The 19655-nt window shown below is 39.5% G+C and overlaps 1 protein-coding gene across 1 annotated transcript in view; it reads left to right on the top strand.

Annotated features, from left to right (window-relative positions):
• Positions 1-2561: 2561 nt before the first annotated feature.
• ubl3a (ubiquitin-like 3a) overlaps positions 2562-19655 on the top strand; it is a 51751-nt gene continuing 34657 nt past the window's right edge. Inside the window, exon 1 of the mRNA XM_037687945.1 lies at positions 2562-3150. Within this exon, the coding sequence (XP_037543873.1) occupies positions 3124-3150 (27 nt within the window). The 5' untranslated portion in view covers positions 2562-3123. The remainder of the gene's footprint in view (positions 3151-19655) is intronic.

Genomic DNA, 19655 nt, shown 5'->3' with positions numbered 1-19655 from the left:
GCTGTTGTCCATTGTTGTCATCTTTCTTTGTTGAAATCAGGTCTCTCTTGTAAATGAGTCCTCGAGGCTCAATGGGATTTACCTGTATAAATAAAGGTTGATTGATTGATATATATATTTATTTTTTTTACAACCGAATTTAACGATCAGTAATGAACTTCCTTTCATAAGAGTTCATAATATTTCGGCACAGCTCATTTGCAAACGAATCAAGACCCAGCTTTTGCTTTAACTCTTCACTGCTCAATTTCCTCCCGCAAAATGACTATTTCTATCGAAGAAGTCTTGTCCTCACAACTTTATTTGTTTCTGTTCTGTAGATAAAAGACCTTTACCTTTTCTCTTCTAACCATTGTTCTCCGTCTGACTTTCTTTACATTCCTGGATTATTTTACCGACTCATATGACACTTGTTAATGTTCTCATGTAAACAAACCACTTGTGAATGCTGGTAAGTGTTGGCTGCTGATTTCGCTCTTCTATTACAAATTATGCAGTAGAATTTTGGTAATGAATGATGCACAGTTAGTGTTTTTGTTTTTTTAAATGATACACGTTTGTACAAAAAAATTCAAATAAAAAGCTCTGAAAAATTGCACATTTTGACAACTATTATGATTTTAATGTAGATCCAAACAGGCTGATCTTGCATAGCTTTTACAAAGGTCTGCATTGTTTGACCGCCTTTGAATGAATATTTCAAGAGGAGCTTCCAATAATTGACCTTTTTAACAGATACTGATAGGCGTGCATAAACTCTGGCACCACGAGCCCCATACATTCAACTTCAGTAGGATATATTGTTAGAACACTAACCAATAATAATAGCAAACATAAAGACAATAGTTCACATTTAAGAATGATTTTGAATAATTTTTATTGGATAAGGAGACCATAGTCATAGCTTCAGCCTTACTGCCCACCCCGATCCCTAAGATCAGCTGATCAGTTGCTGCTGACAGTCCTTAAAACTAGGCTGAAGCTCAGAGGTGACAGAGCTTTTGTTGTTGCTGCTCCCAGGTTAAGGAATAATTTACCCTTGAGTGTCAGACAGGCCTCCTCTCTTCCTGCTTTTAAATCTTTTTTTAAAAACACACTTTTATTTTTTGGCTTTTAACACATTATCCTATCTTGTATGGCACCTTAAAACACACCTGCCATGAAACTGGTATGTGTATGTTTTTATGTTTCTTTGTATAGTATATCCTTTCTATGTTTTTATTGTCTTAATCTTCATTTTTTGTCTTATTGTACAACACTTTGTCTACCCCTGCGGTTTTTAAAATGTGCTATAGAAATAAAGTTTATTGATTGATTGATTGATTGGATTGATAGTCAGTGATGGTAGCAAATATACACAAATGACCATCCATCCATCCATTATCATTTACCTGCTTCTCCCTTTTCAGGTCGCGGGGTCTACTGGTGTCCATGTCCAGCTATCACTGTGCGAGAGACGGGGTACACCCTGGACAGGTCTCCAGTCCATCACAGGGACACATACAAACAAGACAAACAACCATTCACTCTGTCACTCACACCTAGGGACAATTTAGAGTTACCAATCAGAGTCAGAGATTCTTTATTGTCATTCGCACCTCATGTGGTACATGTGGTGGAGCGAAATTATGTACACAGGGTCCCAGTTACATCCAACAATAAAATGTATAAGAAAAACAGTAATAACATCTAAGATATGAACCAAGAAAAACATCAACTAAATATACACTAAGCACTCATAACATAAAACATTGAACATCAGCACAAACATGAACATGAGTCTGCGTGAGCGGATGTGCACGCATGAACACATCAACATTGAAACAGATCAGCAGCAACATGACGCTATCCTTCACAGCGATTATTCTAGCCAGAGATTCATGAGTCTAACAGCCTCAAGGTAGAAGCTGTTCCTCAGTCTAGTGGTTCTACACTTAATGCTCCTCAACCTCCTTCCCGAGGGGAGCGGGGCAAAAAGTGTGTGTGCTGGGTGAGTGAGGTCCCCCATGATGCAGGCAGCCCTCTTCCTGCATCCGGAGGCGCAGATGTCTGTGACAGTGGGGATGCCGACTCCGACAGTCCCCTGTGCAGCCCTCACCACTCTCCGCAACAATCAACAACCAATCAACAACCACCCCTCCATCCATTAACATTTACCTGCTTCTTCAATTTTGGGTCATGGGGGTCACCGGTGCTCATGTCCAGCAATCCCTGTGTGAGGGGCGGGGTACACCCTGGACAGGTCGCAAGTCCATCACAGGGACACATAGAGACAAACGAGAAACTCACACCTGGGGGACAATTTAGAGTTACCAATCGACCAATAAAAGTCTATTGGATGTTACTACAAATTTATGCACCAGTTAGGAAACAAGTTAGGAAAACAACACGCTAACATAATAAATAGCCTATAATAAAAACTTGAAAAGGTTACAATTAGTTACTGTTAGCAATCATTTCCATTTTTTCAGCAGTGAATTAAATAACGTCTTATTTTGAAAGCAGCAACCGGAAGCTCCGCGTCTTGTTCCGGTCCTAACTTGACGACGGTTAGGAGGCAGGAAGACAGCTGAGCGGGTCGTAGGGGTACAGCAGCAGCAGCAGCAGAGCTGTCCAGCGACTGCGTTTCCACGCACTTTAAGGACAAGGACTGACGCGTTCACGCGTGCGCCGCATTTTCCCCGACACCACAGTCACAACGAAGGACAGTAGCTGTTTATGTTGAGGACATTTTTATTGTTTTTCCATCAAGAGTCCGTATTTTTATTTTTTTCTCCACGTAGAGACACCTTTCCCCACAGCGGGGTAGTGTAGATGTTTGACGGGTTAACGCAGGGCCCTCGGGTCGACAGCTTCCCTCACTAACTTAAACACCTCATTTGTGTTCGGGCTAGTCGACGACATGATTGTGCAATAGTAGAAAGCGGAAGAGGCATTTTAACCCGTCTTTACCTCGGTGACGAAGAGTCGTCAGGAGGACATTGTGTTTCTGAGTGCTGCTAAACCCCACGAAGAGGACGTCAGGTTTTTTCTTTCTTTGTGTGTTCCTGTGTCCATCTCTGGTGTGACCGTGTGTGTTTATGAACGTGTGAAGCTCCTCGGAGATCAGGAAACACCTTCAGGATGACGAGCAGCACCCCGGCGGACATGGTGAGATGATTTCCTGATCGCATCCATCCATTTGCTCGTTGTTCTGACTCTTGCCAGCAGCTTTCAGCTCAGCTTTTAGGTCTGATTTAATGAACCCCTTTTAACTCCCAGTGGCTACGATGAGTGTCTGATAAATACTCTTCCTCATGATGTGGAGAAAGTTCGCTTTCTTATGCATCAGCTTGACTGATTGGGGAATCTTCCTTTGTAAAGAATGAAAGTTGAAGTCATGAATGCTGAACATTTTTGCACAACTCCCAGCAGAAACAGCAATAGGTTATGGTTTCACTCAAACCACAGCTATTAGACCTTTTATTAAAAAATAATGCAAATCATATGTGTTAAAAAAAACAAAACAAAAACAGATGCAATTAATGATCTTTGCCACAGGTCCTTATTGCAACTGAGTCCCCGTGGCTCAATGAGTATGAAGAAAAGTTAAATGTAGGGATGCACGATATTATCGGCACGGTATCGGTAACGGCCGATATTAGCGTTAAAGTTAAATATCGGCCATTCCATTAAAATAAGTCGCCGATATAAAAGGCGCTGTGTTCGCCTGCAGCAGCAGCACAACGTGATGACGTCACGCGCGCCTTCCTGATCTCACGGAGGAGAGGAAAATTCAAAATGTCAGCGGTGTGGAAGTTTTATTTTTCGTTGGTGAGGATGTCTGATTCTGAAGATTTATGGACTACGCTGAGCCTCGCTACATCGTCCCCAGTCAGATATTTTTCCGACATAGCGTTACCAGAGTCACAAGCCGTCGTTTCAGACGTCATTGAGAAGTTAATAGCCGATAGCACGACTTGTTGGGTGAGTTTTACCACGTCGTGTTAGCCCCGTTAGCATGATTAGTCTTACGGCACAATGGATAGACAAAAACTTTGAACTTAAAAAGGCACAGGAGTGCAGAGGATCCCACACTGCAGCTAGGAACCTGGAACAAGCCTCCACAAGTGAGACAGCATCGCAGGTGACTAATGCTAATAAATAATGTTTAACACTTTTCATGCAAGTTAAAGTGCTATTCATATCATATGGCTGTTACTGAATATACGTCACCAGCTCTTAGAGCTGTTGCACAAGTTTTGTAGGAAATAAGCCTAAATAAGAGGGATATGTTCTGACGAAGGAACATATAAAATATTGGTATCAGCATCGGTTATCGGCTGAATAAGTTTTAACATATCGGATACCGGCCAGAAATCCAATATCGTGCATCCCTAGTTGAATGAATCTTCACCGGTAGTTAACAATAACATTCTCTCTCATACGTTAAAGGCCAATACTTTATTGAAATATAATAAAAAAAGGAGTGCAGCAAGCTCTTGTGTTCCTGTCAAAAACGATTGTAGTTGTATTTTTCAGAGCGTAAAGCCTCCAGTTTACTGCCGCTTATGTCCGTACACGCGTACGTACGCGTGTATGGTACGCAGAGGGTTCAGACATGATACTCCAGCGTACACCCTGAGCAGCTGCAGAGCAGCTTCGCAGACAAGGGGCGTTTACCTTCGGGACAAATTAAGGTCGCCAATTGGTCATTTGTTGACACGCCTACTGGATTGATTGACAGGTCGGAAAAAAGAAAAAAAGCGAGCGCTGGCAGCCTCACGCAGCGGTGTTCTGTGTTCTATGTTGTTAATAAAAAGATCTTAAAAAAAAAAAAAAAAAACAGAGAGCGCTGGCTCTACAGCCCACACATCAGACCAGCCCACCAGGAAATCTCCAGACCCTCCCACAGCCATGCTGGACCTGAGTTTTATTCGCTCGTGACAAATTCCTCCATTTCTCACCATTTCAGTCATGGCATCAATGGAGGAGGACGAGATCGCTTGAGTTTTGGCAAAAAAAAACAAAAGAAAAGGCCAGATCAGGGATGAAGAATGGGATTTTAATACATTGGTGTCGCATACAAAACAGTCCCTCGCTGGGCAGTTTATTGTGCGACACCGCGTGCGCAGATGCGGTCGTAAAAATTTGAGGTTTGCACGGAGGGTACGCTGGGGGGTACGCACGTACCTCTGCGTACGTATGTGTGTACCTCTGCGTATGGATGTACGCGGCAGTATACTGGGGGCTTTAGGCGCGCCGGATTATAAGGCGCAATACCAATGAACGGGTTTGTTTTCATACACGAGGCTCATGGGATTATAAGGCGCATTAAGCAAAACAAGTTCATTTTGACACATCTTTGAGCACCGTGTATCACATAAAACCAGTTCAAGGTCAGTAAGTGTGCCTTATAGTCTGAAAAATGTGGTACATAGTTATAAGAAGAATAACTTGTTGTTTTCAAGTCCAATAATAGGCCACACTGTCACCAAGAAAACAGAAAATATGATGATATTGCTGTAAAAAGTAAATGTGTTGGAAATAGGACAAATGGTTATGAATTGAAAATGACTTCCATTAGAAAGACACATTTAGTTTCCACTAGTGACCTCCATGTTCATTGAATGAGTTACTAGATTATGGCTGAACATCTCCTTTGACTTTATCATCTAAAAGGACGTTGTTCCAATCACATAACGTTTCAGAAGTCTAGAATCTTAGATGTTGCTCTTTGGTTGTTGTTTTTTTTAACAATCTCTCTGGGTTTGATGTAAACCCCTGTGAACATAGGCAACTTTGTATGTTCTCCACTCGGACGGGTTCTCTTTACTTTGTAACATTGGCCTCCAAAGTCTGTGGAATTGTCTTCACAACATTTTCTTTGATTGATTGTCAGAAACATCAGCTTCAGATGTTTGTCCTCCTTGACTTTGTGTTTACACACATCTGGACCAACAAACTACCAAAACCTCTGCTTTAATTGAGGCGTTCACACCTTGCTAATGATCAGCTAATCAATGCATTTGATTTCCTACGCTTGGTTGTTTCTTCAACCTCTCCATGTGTATGAAAGCACTAGTTCTGTATGTTGGCTTTTTTTTTTGCTTCTTAAATAACCACAAGCTCTGTTATTGTCATGTGTTGGTTGGTGTGACGTTGTTATCGACATACTCCAGATTTAAAACGTTGGGTTTTTAAAATATATATAAAAAAAAGCTTTTTGTAGTTGGATTTATTCTCCCATCACGCAGGAATTCCTGATTTGATCATGTTTGTCACTCATCCAAAAATAGCTTGTTTATCATATCTGTCATCTTTTATGAATTTACATTCTTGCCAAATCCTCTGAAGTCTGCTCAGTAGTCTGTTTGACTTTTTGTAGTCATTTGTTATGACAGAAAATCGTCTTGAAAAAAGAGATTGAGCTTTAGATGTCGGGTGTTTTTTTAATCTTCTTGCTTTTCAGTGAGTGGTAATTGAATTGCATCTGTCACAGCCTCTGTAAGTGAAAAAGATATTGAGTCTATGGCCTCTGCAGCCTGTGGTCATTGTTAGGTGACCTTACAGGGCTATCTGAACTCGTAAGCACCTTCCTTGTGTGACATATTAACTTGTTTTACATCAGCTCGGATATATAATGTGAGCTCTTGCCATAAAGGTTTATGTCGGCCTTGCATGGGTAAGCAAATCCACTAATTAAAGTAATTGAAACTGCATTTAAATGTGGTTTATTCCCCAGTCTTAGACTCAATAATTCTCCTCTTGTAGTTTATGTTTGTCATCTTTGCTGCTAGTACAGATTGGCACTAAGAATACTCCCACGTCTATGTATAGAAAGGATGTAGAGATCAGTTATCCCAGCTGTGCATGTGCTCTTGCCCGTCCAACTGATCCGCTGAACAGCAGGTCCATTTGTTCTCATGGATGTGAGCTATACGTGGTCCGGTTTCAGTTAAAGCATCATGTGGAATTCCCACGGATTATGGTTGTAATTATGAGCCGAGTCTTTCATTTTCTGATCCGTTCTGAGTGGAAGCGTAATCCATGTCCATCCAAAAGAAAGCTCAAAGAAGGTTCCAGCCTCATGGATTCGTATGGGTCAGTTTATGCTTGTGGTTGTTTATTGTTCCTGTTAGTGCAATACTTGTGCATTGTACAAAGTCACCATTTATCCAGAGAACTTTGGTTCTAAGCCTCCAGCGTGTCTTTAAACATCCTCCTGAATCTCTGCCAGCTGGTTTATAGCTCAAGTCTGATATGCACTTTTTAAAAATTCCCCTGTAGGGAGGAAATATCACATTATTATTACATAATATACCAGCAGTGTTGAATATAATGTTCTTTTATTCAATATTGAAGCTGGTTTATTTTGAATATCTTAGTTTCAGATGTTGTTTTTAATGAGTAGTATCCACGCCAGAGCTCCTGGTACCAGGTTCATGCTGTTAACATGCCTGCAGCAGAAACATAAAGGTCAAATCCTGCACATAAGTAAGACATTTAAGGCTTTCTAATCTTCTAAACAATTACTTCCCTCGATGATATAGCTCAATTTATACATCAGATGAGTTCCTTGAGATTCCCTAAGGAAATTAAGGCACATTTGAGCTCTCAGGATCTGAGTGATCCCGTTCAGCTAAAATCAGCAGCAGATGCACATTCTCTTTCAATTTCCTCCCAACTCAGCCCCTCAGCCTGTGGAAATATACACATTGTTAAAGATACTGTAGAGAGATGGAGTAAGAGTAGGAGGAGTGAAGATTGTTGGTGCCAAACACTGGGTGAATGAATTTGAGAGAAAGAACAGGAGAAGGAATAGTCATTCCTGTCAAGAACAGAGGACGGGTTTATTTTTCCCCATCTTCTAAAGGAGGAAAAAACAAGGGTTGGAAAGAATACAAAACTGTAAGGAAAGAGGAGAGGGCAAATTACCTCGCTCCGGGAGGACCTCAGAAATGCTGACGAGATGGAAATGGTACCCATGGCAACAGCTGAACGCTTGGATTGGAGGTCTAAAGGCCCGTATGAAGATCACTGTGTAGAGAATTCACTGCAGGTAATGAAGATTAGGGCAGAAACAGGAAAATAATAAAATGTCTCAGTTCATATAGGGCCTTCTGATGCAGCAAATGTAAATGAACAGAAAGCATTTGAGACAGATCTTTCTCCACAAACATCCACATCGTGAGAAGGTCACTTTTTCTTGAGTCTACTATAATGTTGTTGCTTTTTTTTTTTTTTCCTATGTAGTTTTTTTTTTATTATTATTTTAAGCCCGTTAATAAAAGCATAAATGGATTTACATCCTAGCTGTTTTTCTTGGCAGTTATTTGTGAACTGGCAGATATTTTAATGCTGAATTAAAGAGCGACTTGTTTCTGGCCTCTCAAATGTGACTATTTGCATGTCTTTTTTTTTTGTTGCATTTTGGACTATTTTTAGAGAAAAATCCCTTTAAAACTCTACTCTTGAACCTTGACAGCCTAGTTTTGGAAGTGAATTAGTTGTTAAAAATGATTAATCATGCAAGAAAATAACAAGAAATTACAGTTCTAGAAGAGAAACCAATACAAATTTTGTCAGAATTAAATAAAGTGCCAAGATGTGATGTTGTCATTTTGCTGAAGTTGCTATAGAATCATAGAAAATGTTCTTTGATCATCATTACAAACGTGTTGGGATTTGAAAGTGTTAGAGCTTCAGGCAAATGTGCTTGTGACAGACTTTTATCCCTCGAGCAAAGCACACTTGGTGCGTATCTTCAGACACCCTGTCATTGGTTCATTGTTGGGAACATGTTTGTGTTGGCGGTGGCGTCTACAGCTCTGACTCGAGCAGACCAGGAGGTACATTTGAATTCCTAAAACAAAATATATATTTTTGCATCCTAAACATCAGCAGGTTTCAAGTGATAATTAGTTTTAGGCAGGTGTGTAAAATGTTGTAAGAATGCCTTCACAACTATAAACACTAATATTTTTTAATACATTCATAAAGCGTTGTCTGCTAGCAAACGTAAACTTTAATTTCATTATTTGGTGTGATCTCCCTTTGCCTCCGAAACAGCATCAGTTCATCTACAATAGGTAAAAAAGGGACTGTTGTAAGATTGTTGTCAGGTGTATGATTAACCACATGCACTAAACATCTCTCTGCTACCAAAATAAGGTGTGGATGGCAGTTTCAGAATATCACGACAAGGACGAGCGCAGCAACTAGATATGAGGCAGTCGTACCACATCAACAAGGCGTCTCCCAGTTAAAGATTTCAAAACAGACTCATGTTTTATCTTATGCTGTTCAAGCTCTTGTGAAGAAGCAGAAGAAACACAAAGTGTTGAGCCTTTCCAGTAGTGCCAACAGCTCAGAAACGGCAGAAATCCTATGTGACCCAGGACGTACGTCTGTTGAGAGGCGTCCTCCATGAAGTGGTCTTCAGGAAAGAATTGCAGCCAAATACGCAGATCTCTAACATGAAAATAGATTCAAATGACTCAACTATGCAGAAAACACTAAAGCAGAGTACAGTAAAAAAAAAAACACAACAGGTGGTCTGTATTGACATTTCTGGATGTAGACTGTTCACAGAAGGGATGAGAGAGGTATAGTAATATTTTATAGGCATCAGTGAAACATGGATAAAGTTTCTTTGCATTTTTGGGACTCAATTTTTGTACATAAAGTATGATTTTAATAATGATTATTGATATGGCGCATGCTGAAAAATTCAAGCAGATCCGTTATCTGTTAGGAAGGTGTTTGGTTTAAGTTTATTCTGCATCAAGTCTAACAAAACCCATCAAGAGCTTAAAGAACAAAATGTCCTGAAAGTGATAGTCTGGCCTGCACAGTGTGCCCAAAATTACATGAAGCGACTTAAGGATTTGAGCAGGTCTACATCCACAGATCAGTTTCTGAGATGTTCAGAACGACCTACTTGCTAATTTCCTTCAAAAACTGTGTGCAAGTAGAACGATGCTAACGATATTAGAACAAGTGTCCTACCACAGATGGACTAGTTTGAATACATTTGTACAAGTTATTGTACCATTTGATGGTTTTTGTTAAGAGTTAGAAATGCAACATTAGGTCTAGAAATAAATATATTCAAGATATTTTATACACGTTTTAGAGACAAAGTTGTTGCTCTGTCTAAGACCCAAAGCCATTAGGTTTTCCTTTGTAATACATGCAGGAAATAACAAAATTTAAAGCTAAAATATAATAGTTTGTATCACTTTTTTATTTCAACTTATTGATTAAACATCTATTTAAATAATTTTCTACTTTGTGTGATGGAAAAACAAGTCTAGCTCTGATGTTAAAATCCCATTTTCTGGGCCATATTGGCTCCTGTTTATGAACTAAACATCTGTTAATTATATACGAACTCTATTGGTGTGTGGCTGAAAGCATCTCTGTGTGGCTTAGAGAGCAGCTCAAAGTTCATTTTCACATTTACAAACACGCACAAACACAAAGGAGTCAAAGGTCAGGGTCAGAGGTGAGCAGTGTGTTGGTCTCCGATGAAGCAATGGGAATGCTCACTGCTGAGGACAGCTCTCCCCGTTCTGAATGGTGCTTCTGCTTAGCTCAGCATGCATGACATGGAGTAGCTGGAGACCGAACAAGATCTGCAGGCGTTCTTCATCTTCAGACCAGTGCTGCCAACAGGAGTTTGATTGACACGTTTTAAACAAGCGAGCGCTCCGAATCTCGGCGGTGCCAGTTGGATGAAGCCTGCTGGTGGATATGCGTGCATTATCAATGCCGTGTGCTGGCAGTCTGAGTCACACTCCACGATTACATCATGCAGTCCTGGTGGCGCAGTTGATCGATCGACTCTGACATTGTCACATGTTGGCTTCACATCGCCATGAAAGGCTCTGACGGCGTCTCTGAAGGTGCAGGAACTGTCCTCATTTCACATTCGATTAAACTGGTGACAAATTGTGCCACGCTGCAACTGAAATAATCCCACTTAAGTGCCTTCTGTACATTGAGGACATATTTTAAAGAATGGAAAATGAAGAGCTGAATAAAATGATTGATCTTTTACTAGATTGTGCTGTTTGTAGTACATTTGTAAGACGAGTCTTTGCCTATTCAAAAATATTGTATTACACTCTATCTGTATTGACATGTGCTGGTATTGGCAATTCTTTCGTCAATAAACACGTCCAGCATTCTTCAGTAATTGCTTGGTGTGAACTCACTCTTGTGTTGATGCATGCCTACAACTCCAACAGAAAGTGTTATTTAGAATGACCCATTGATTGCTTAAGTAACAACTATGTATAAAGGTTTGTCGTCTTCATGTGTTTAGGCATCATCTTAGGTGTTCCTAATACAAAGAGCCTCTGCAGTGAGGTCACAAGCTGGGAAAGGTCTTGAGTATTTGTCAAGGGAGTGCTGGCAATGTTTAGATCTCAATTTTGAATCCACCCATGGGCGGTGAACATTTATTCTCGCCAGTGTTGACTAATTACAGACATTTATAAAATGACCAGACAAACTTTCACTTTTAAACTAGATTTCAGCTGATTTTAACTACAGTGTTTCCGCCGTAAACGTAGCTCCACCCTATAAGTCGCATCAGTACAAATATTTCTAATAAAGTGGAGAAATCCATAAATACGTCACCGCTGACAACCCGCACATGTGGGCCGGTGTTGTTCCAAAAATGGATTGGCTGCCAAATTGCGGCAGCGGTTGCGTGCACAGGAGGACTTTAACAAGAATTTAACGAGATTAACACCTAAAAACTATTATTTGTTTGCTCAAAATTATAGCAATGGTGTGTCTCAGTCTAACTCTTCCTTTTTTTTTTTCTCTCTTGAGCTCAGTTTAAGTGTAGAAACATTGTGAAGTGTTTCAATGAACTTATCATCATCGCTCAATTTTTATTTTTTTTATTATTATTTTTTTTTAAAGAAAGAGAAGAATAAATGCACTTTGATGGTCAAATCAGCTGCATTTTCAAAAGCCAATAACGTAGAAACATGAACGCGCAGAGGGCGACTCACTGTCCATTTCTTCGACATTTAACAAGATAACCACCTAAAACAATTATTTGTTAGCTCAACTTTATAGTAAAGGTGTGTCTTAGTTGAACTTTTCCTTAACAAATGCACGTCAATGGTTAAATCAGGTGCATTTTGCCGGGGCAGTGCAGCGAAATGAAGCTGATTTGATGGTTGCTCCAGGCAGATGATGGTGGCAGGCTTTGGCAAGCCGATTGTGTCATTAATAGCCACTTTTACCTATTACATGATACAACGGCATGCCATACTGCTCGACTGCCATCTAGTGGCTGAAAATGGTACTGCTCAATATTTTCAGTCAGAATTAATAACTGTCATATCTCAGCCAAACATTGGTTTATAAATATGGGAAAAAAACATAAATATGTAGCTTCGACGTATAAGTCACAGATAATGCAAATTATGCAAAACACCTGCGACGTATAGGCCGAAAAATACGGTAGATGCTTAAGAACAGTTTAAATGTTTAGATGTCAGCTCAACCAGATAGCTGAAGGTGGAAGTGGTGGAGTAAAAATATTTCATTTTACTAATTTATAATGTCAACTAACATTCCAAATACTTGTCTTTGGTTATTTAAAGTTAAACTAAATAACCATTAGTAAAATGTTTATCAAACAAACAGTCATGTTAAAGTGGGCCTGTTTATTAAATTTAATCTTATGATAATGAATGCTGTACTGTATATCTGGATTTACAAACTTACCAAACATTACTATTCACCCAGATATAACGTCTTCCTGGGTTTTAAAAGTGTGACGTCTCATTTCTTGTCTGTGTATTTCTGATCAACCCTTTTTCAAACTTCTGTCTAATGCAGAAAGTTTCTGAGAAAACTTGGCGTGGATGTTTTGCTGAACCCCCCCCCCCCCTTGTTTTTACAGTCATTGTTGAAAAGTTTAAAGAACCCGCCAAGAAATCTGACTGAGGGAACCAAAAGATTTCAAGGGGAAACTTCTGGTCCAATCTTTTAGCTTCTAATGAAACATGAACAACCAGTGTAGGATGTTCAGGACGCCTCAAGAGCAGAGTAAATAAAACAAGGCCACACCTCAGCTTTTAGGATTCTGCATCCAAGCATGACATAAACGAGTGGGAATGGTTGTGAGTAATATGCAAGCAATCAATAACATGCCAATTAATACTTACTAAACCCCATAGGCTGTTTGAAACAGCCTTTGTGTATTTTGTTCCCAGATTTGTGGAAATGTGCCCATTTGCATGAAAAACCAGCTAAAGCACACCCTGTCCTTCCTGCAGAGTATGACGTGTTTGCTGTCGGCACAGTTCAGAAACACCCACACGTGTTTAGTGTTGCTGCAGCACAAAGTGAGCTGTAGCTACATGCCATCGTTTTGCATGGAATTAACTAGAGGCTGTTCTCATCACTGCATCGTCCATTGATGATATTTCATGATGGGGTATATTAGACCACCATGAGGCTGTAATAACTTTTAAAAAGGAGTTCATGTCTTAGGAGACTCAGAGTTTGGTGTCTTTTGATTTTAAATTGGATCCTTCCTATATATGCAGTATAATACCTTCCACTCAGACACATCCTGTCCCATTAGCAGCATGAATTAAGATGACTCATTAAACTGACTTATTTCTTAAAAATGTGTTACTATTTAATATTCTGTACAAACGCTTGTTAAAAATGATGACAGGTTTCTGTTTTACACCAGACTTTAAAAAGTGTCTTTTTAGCATTCAAGTGACGTAACGGGAGAGAAACTTCTAAATAAAGATATGCAAATATTATTTTATAACATGTACTGTAATAACAAAATGTACCATTTAAAATACACAGTTTCCCTGTATGTGGCGTTTAGTAGAGGGACTGTGTGCACGTCTGTGTGAAGGAGAAGTGGAGGATGGGAAGGGGTTGGTGTTTGACCAGCTCAATAAAAGGAGCCTTTCAGCTGCACTGGAAACAATTTCCAGCTGAAGGGACATTTATATTAAAGCTGTGTTGGGGTTTACGTCGGAGCAGCTAGTCAGCATGATCAACTGCGCTTTTCTGACCGATTTTGATAACTTTGCCTCGTCTAAATTTGTGGCTAAATCAGTCCCCATGTTCAAACGTGCAGTGCCTCCACAGTCACACAGAGGATTTGTGGAAATAATGGAGGTCAGTGTTCTGACTCTTTGGGTTTCAGTCAGGTACAGGAGAGATGAAGAGACACGCAGGTCAAGCTTCAATGACCGGATGTTCCAGCAGGGTTCCCTAGGCTTCTGTTATCACCAACCTGCCTTTAACACGGACATTTACCCTGCTGTTCTTGTCAATTAGTTTCAGGGCAGCTAATCTTGTGTGTATTGGCAAGTTGCAGTGTCTTGGACTCAGCAAGTTAAAAAGGCAATTATGATCCTTTCATCGCTCTTTCATATTGTTATTGTCACAGTGCGCCAGACATCCAAGACGTGTTGCAAACTAAACTTTCAGACCAATCGGAGCCGGATAATTTTGTGTCGTTACATTTTCTGAACTTAAACAGCACGATAGAATTGCACGCAACTGAACGGCATAACCATGAAGAAAAATTACAAAGGGATTTCCTACACTGCAGTTGGTAACAAGCAAGAGAATACTAATAACGTCAAGCTCCTGAAGAAAGCCAATCTGTTGGTTTAAATCAGACGCAAGGCTTTTCTATGGACAGTTAGTAGAAAAATAAATGTGGAATGGTGACCAAAAAATCCTATCCTATAATTTTTTTTAATTCCCTTATCATTTTAAAGTATACAATGGGGAAAAAGGCAAGAAGTAATCAAAATATTAATAAGAATAATGTGACTTTTTTTTAAGAGTTTTGTAATTTTAGTAACATCTCACATCAACTTTAAAAGCTTCTATAACTTCTCTCTGCTCATACACTGAAGTGGAAGGAAAATCATCATCTCTGATTTACACAGTATAGTCAGTTTTAATGTTCAGTTTTTAGAAAAATGTATGAATTCTAATGTTGCAGATTTTATTTCAGTAATCTGTACTAGGGGAAATTGCTTTTAGAATCATGAAAATTCCTGTACAAAAACGATTTGCAATATTTGGTCGAACCCTTAAAGTCACGTTATGATATTGAGTTAAACGTTGGCCTGTTTAAAAACTTTAATCTTATAATGAATAGTATATATCTGAATTTATAAACTTTCCAAATCAAACTTTTTAATATTCACCCAGATATAACGTCTTCCTGAGCTTTAAAAGTGTGACGTCTCATTTCTTATCTGTTGGTATTTCTGATGAACCTTTTTCAAGCTTCTGTCTAATGCAGATAGTTTCTGAGAAAAAGACTTTGTGTGGATGTTTTGCTGAACTCTCTCATTTTTACAGTCATTGCTGAAAAGTTTACAGACGAAGCAGCTCAGAAATCTGATTGAGGGAACCAGAAGATTTCAAGAGGAAACTTCTGGTTCGTTCTACTGATTCTGGTCCTGATCCATGTTGACAGTTAATTGGCACTTGTTGTATATGCATAGTGCCTCTTATCTTTTTATTTTATCGAGCTGTGTCAAAATAACAGTGTTTAATAATGAGTCCAGAGCTTTCAGCTTCTATTGAAGCATCAACAACCAGTGTAGGACGTTCTGGACACCTCAGGAGAAGAGTAAAGTAAAGTACTCCTCAGCTTTTATGATTCTGAATCCAAGCATGACATAAACGAGTGGGAATGCTTGTGAGTAATATGCACGCAATCAGTAACATACCAATTAATACTTACTAAACCCCATAGGCTGTTTTAAACAGACTGTGTATTTTGTTCACAGATTTGTGGACAGGTGTTCATAAACATGAAAAAAACAGGTAAACCTGTCCTTCCTGCAGAGTACGACGTGTTTGCTGTCGGCACAGTTCAGAAACACCCACACGTGTTTAGTGTTGCTGCAGCACAAAGTGAGCTGTAGCTACATGCCATCGTTTTGCATGGAATTAACTAGAGGCTGTTCTCATCACTGTAAGATGAGATACGAGAGAACTTTATTGATCTTGGAGGAAATTGTCGTTCATTCCTGATATTCCATGATGGGGTTGAATACACCAGCGCAAGGCTGTAATAACTTTAATATTGAATTAATGTCTTGGGAGAGTTTGGTGTGTTTTGATTTTTAAATATGGTGCTTCATGAAAATGATCAAAACAGCAGTTTTCTAGTAAAATAACCTTATACTAATAATAAACTAATACAAAAGAAATGATTTTAGTTGGTTGAATTTAAACCTAGCAGAGGAAGAGAAACTTGTTAAAATAACTACATAAAAGTCTGACTAATAAAGCTTTGTGTTAAAGTCTTATGTGACTTAATGCAAAAAACTTTCTTTTTTTCAATAACTAACTGATACTTTTCCTGTCTGATACTCATATATTCTGTCCCATTACCAACTTGAATTATGGTAAATCATTAAACTGTGACTTTGCTAAAAGGTTTTTATTTTTATTTTTTATTTTTAAACAATTCCCATTTAATCTGTACAAATAATGCACTTGTTTATAAAAATAATTATTGTGCATTTTGCACAAGTTTCTGATATACACCAGGCTAATGGTGTCTAATAGGCTAATAGTGTTTTTTTTTTAACGTTAGCATTCAAGTGAAGTAACGGGAGAGAAACTTCTAAATAAAGATATGAAAATATTATTTTATAACATGTACTGTATTAACAAAATGTACCATTTAAAATACACAGTTTCCCTGTATGTGGTGTTTAGTAGAGGGACTGTGTGCACGTCTGTGTGAAGGAGAAGTGGAGGATGGGAAGGGGTTGGTGTTTGACCAGCTCAATAAAAGGAGCCTTTCAGCTGCACTGGAAACAATTTCCAGCTGAAGGGACATTTATATTAAAGCTGTGTTGGGGTTTACGTCGGAGCAGCTAGTCAGCATGATCAACTGCGCTTTTCTGACCGATTTTGATAACTTTGCCTCGTCTAAACTGGTGGCTAAATGTGTCCCCATGTTCAAACGTGCAGTGCCTCCACAGTCACACAGAGGATTTCTGGAACGACTGGAGGTCAGTGTTCCGACTCTTTGGGTTTCAGTCAGGTACAGGAGAGATGAAGCAGACACGCATGTCAAGCTTCAATGACCGGATGTTCCAGCAGGGTTCCCTAGATTCCTGGGTCAATAATATGAAGGGTGTCAAAGAAGGAACATTCCAAGCAAAAAAAGTCACTTCCTGTTCTGAGGGGGCGGGGCTTTGATGACATCACAATATGACCTCAGGGTATCGTCGGGCATGGGACAGGGATGACTCGTGCCAAATTTGGTGCAATTCTGTTTTTCAACGTGAAAGTTGTAGCGTTTGGAAATTTATGGCGTGAAGATCAACTTTGAGGCCTGGCCACGCCCCTTTAACAAAACGAAACCGAAAGCTTTTGATAACTTTTACTCTCCAATGTCTTAAAGGCCTAATAACCAAGTTTTAAGTCAATCCTTCAAAATCCCTAGGAGGAGTTCGTTAAAATTTGCCGTTAAAAACGCCCAAAAATTAACCTTTGACCCAAAATGGCCGACTTCCTGTTGGTTTTGGACCGGAGCTCCAAGAGACTTTTTCATAGGTCCTGAGAAGATACACATGTTCACCAAGTTTCAGATTTATCGGTCGAAAAATGGCTTGGGGCTGAGGTTTTAAAATATTCTAGGGGGCGCTAGAGAGGCTATTGCGCAATTATCATGGTTTCCTGTTCAAGGGGCGGGCAATGATCGATCATAGTGATTTTCATGAACCTCGGATCAAATCCGTGGAATTTAGAGCCAAACGTATTGTAACGGCGTCACTTCTGACTTCGCCACGCCGCCACGCCCACATCCTCCAGGGGAAACGCTTTGCGCTTCAAAGAAAGTCAGACTAACTTGTTATCTGCCTTCTAACACAGGATCATCCTGATTGGGTCAAGAGTGTCAGGGAGGGAGCATTCCAAGCCAAAAAAGTCACTTCCTGTTCTGAGGGGGCGGGGCTTTGATGACGTCAAAATTTGACCTCAGGGTATCGTCGGGCATGGGACAGGGATGACTCGTGCCAAATTTGGGGCAATTCTGTTTTTCAATGTGAAAGTTGTAGCGTTTGGAAATTTATGGCGTGAAGCATAACTTTGAGGTCTGGCCCCGCCCCCTCAACATGCTTCGGTTTGCACCGTTTTGATAACTTTTCGTCCCCCATGCCTACTGAGCAAAATGGCGAAAGTTTGAAACCGATTGAGCGAAATCCCTAGGAGGAGTTCGTTCAAATTCGACGTGTACGAAAAGTGAAAAACGGTCAAAATTCATGTTTATGAGTTTATGTTACTCAGTTTTTAAAAATATCTAATACTTACGTTGAGCTCTTTTTTTTTTTTTTTTTTCAGAAATCTACTTGATGAGATGCTCATAGCCTTGTTGTTTGCTGTACAATAATGAATCACAATATTTGGTTGAGTCCTTAAAGTCATTTTTTGATGGATTTTGGATGAAGGTATCTTCAAAAAAAACGTTCAGTACATGAAAAGAAACGTTCAATAGATGAAGGTATCATTCCTTCATGTCATTTTTAAACTAAATGAAATAATTCACTGTTCCACCCAGCATTAATTACATGTCCCTCTTCGCTTTAGGCGTTCGCACAGTCGCCTAAAAACAGCAACATTAGCTGCCTATTTGCATGTTCCAATTTTTAGGGGATGATCACACAGAGCGGGACTGTGGTAAACAGACAATGAGGGAATAGAGAATCTGAGGTCACAGAGGAGTTAAAGAGAGTTCAAAGAGGAAGGATTTGTGTGTGTGTGTGTGTGTGTGAGCAGAGAACAGGGTATATTTGGCCTTCATGCTGTCTTGCACAAATTTGTCATTGCATGTTGGATGCTATCGAGCACTCTGATGATAATATCTTTAATGATTCTGCCAGGGGTGTGTGTTTTGTGTATTCTCTTATCTAAACTAGCTGTCCATAAGGAAGCAGTAGACCTTGGACTTGAATGATTGAGGGCTTTTAAACTCTCTTCTTCTCGTGTTCTTGTAATGAGGAAGCATCATTTATTTGAAGAAAAGCAGTAGACCTTTCACTTACACACACACACACAAAAAATCTGTTCTAATTTTATTGTTAAGGCAGATTTCTGAAAAATACTTGTTTTTGCTGAAGGCATTTTGTTAAAATATACAATTGAAGCACTAAAGGCTAGCTCTAAAATCTACTCTGGCTGAGTGGCCTTCAAAATGATGTGGGAAAGCTGGGATATTTAAGCTGAGGGCAGCTGACTTGCATTTAACTTGGCACCTTTTTTAGGTTAGCTGCCCAGGAATACATCAACCTTTTGTGATTTTTAACCCAAAGGTCTCTGTGTCGAATAAACAAGTCACGTTTCCTAATTATCTTCAAGCATTCTGTTGTAAATGTTTAATCTTAGGTGGTGTGAAGCAAACACTTTATTTCATTACACGTATGATAAACATCTTGATTGAGCTCAAGTAACAAGCTGATCAACTTCACAGCCTAGCTGATGTTTGGGCTTATTTGTCAGCTGTTATTTAAATGATCATCATTATTCCCATGAAAGGCAATTCAGCCACCGTTTCATAAATTTAGTTGTTTGTAATGCAACACTTTCAAAGATCTTGACTGCCGCCTTCCTAGCGCCGTCACTGCCCT

Source organism: Nematolebias whitei, chromosome 14, assembly GCF_014905685.2.
Source record: "Nematolebias whitei isolate Nwh7 chromosome 14, NemWhi1, whole genome shotgun sequence".
NCBI lineage: Eukaryota > Metazoa > Chordata > Actinopteri > Cyprinodontiformes > Rivulidae > Nematolebias > Nematolebias whitei.
The sequence above is the reverse complement of the archived record's forward strand: the minus strand, read 5'-3'. Positions and strand labels throughout refer to the sequence as shown.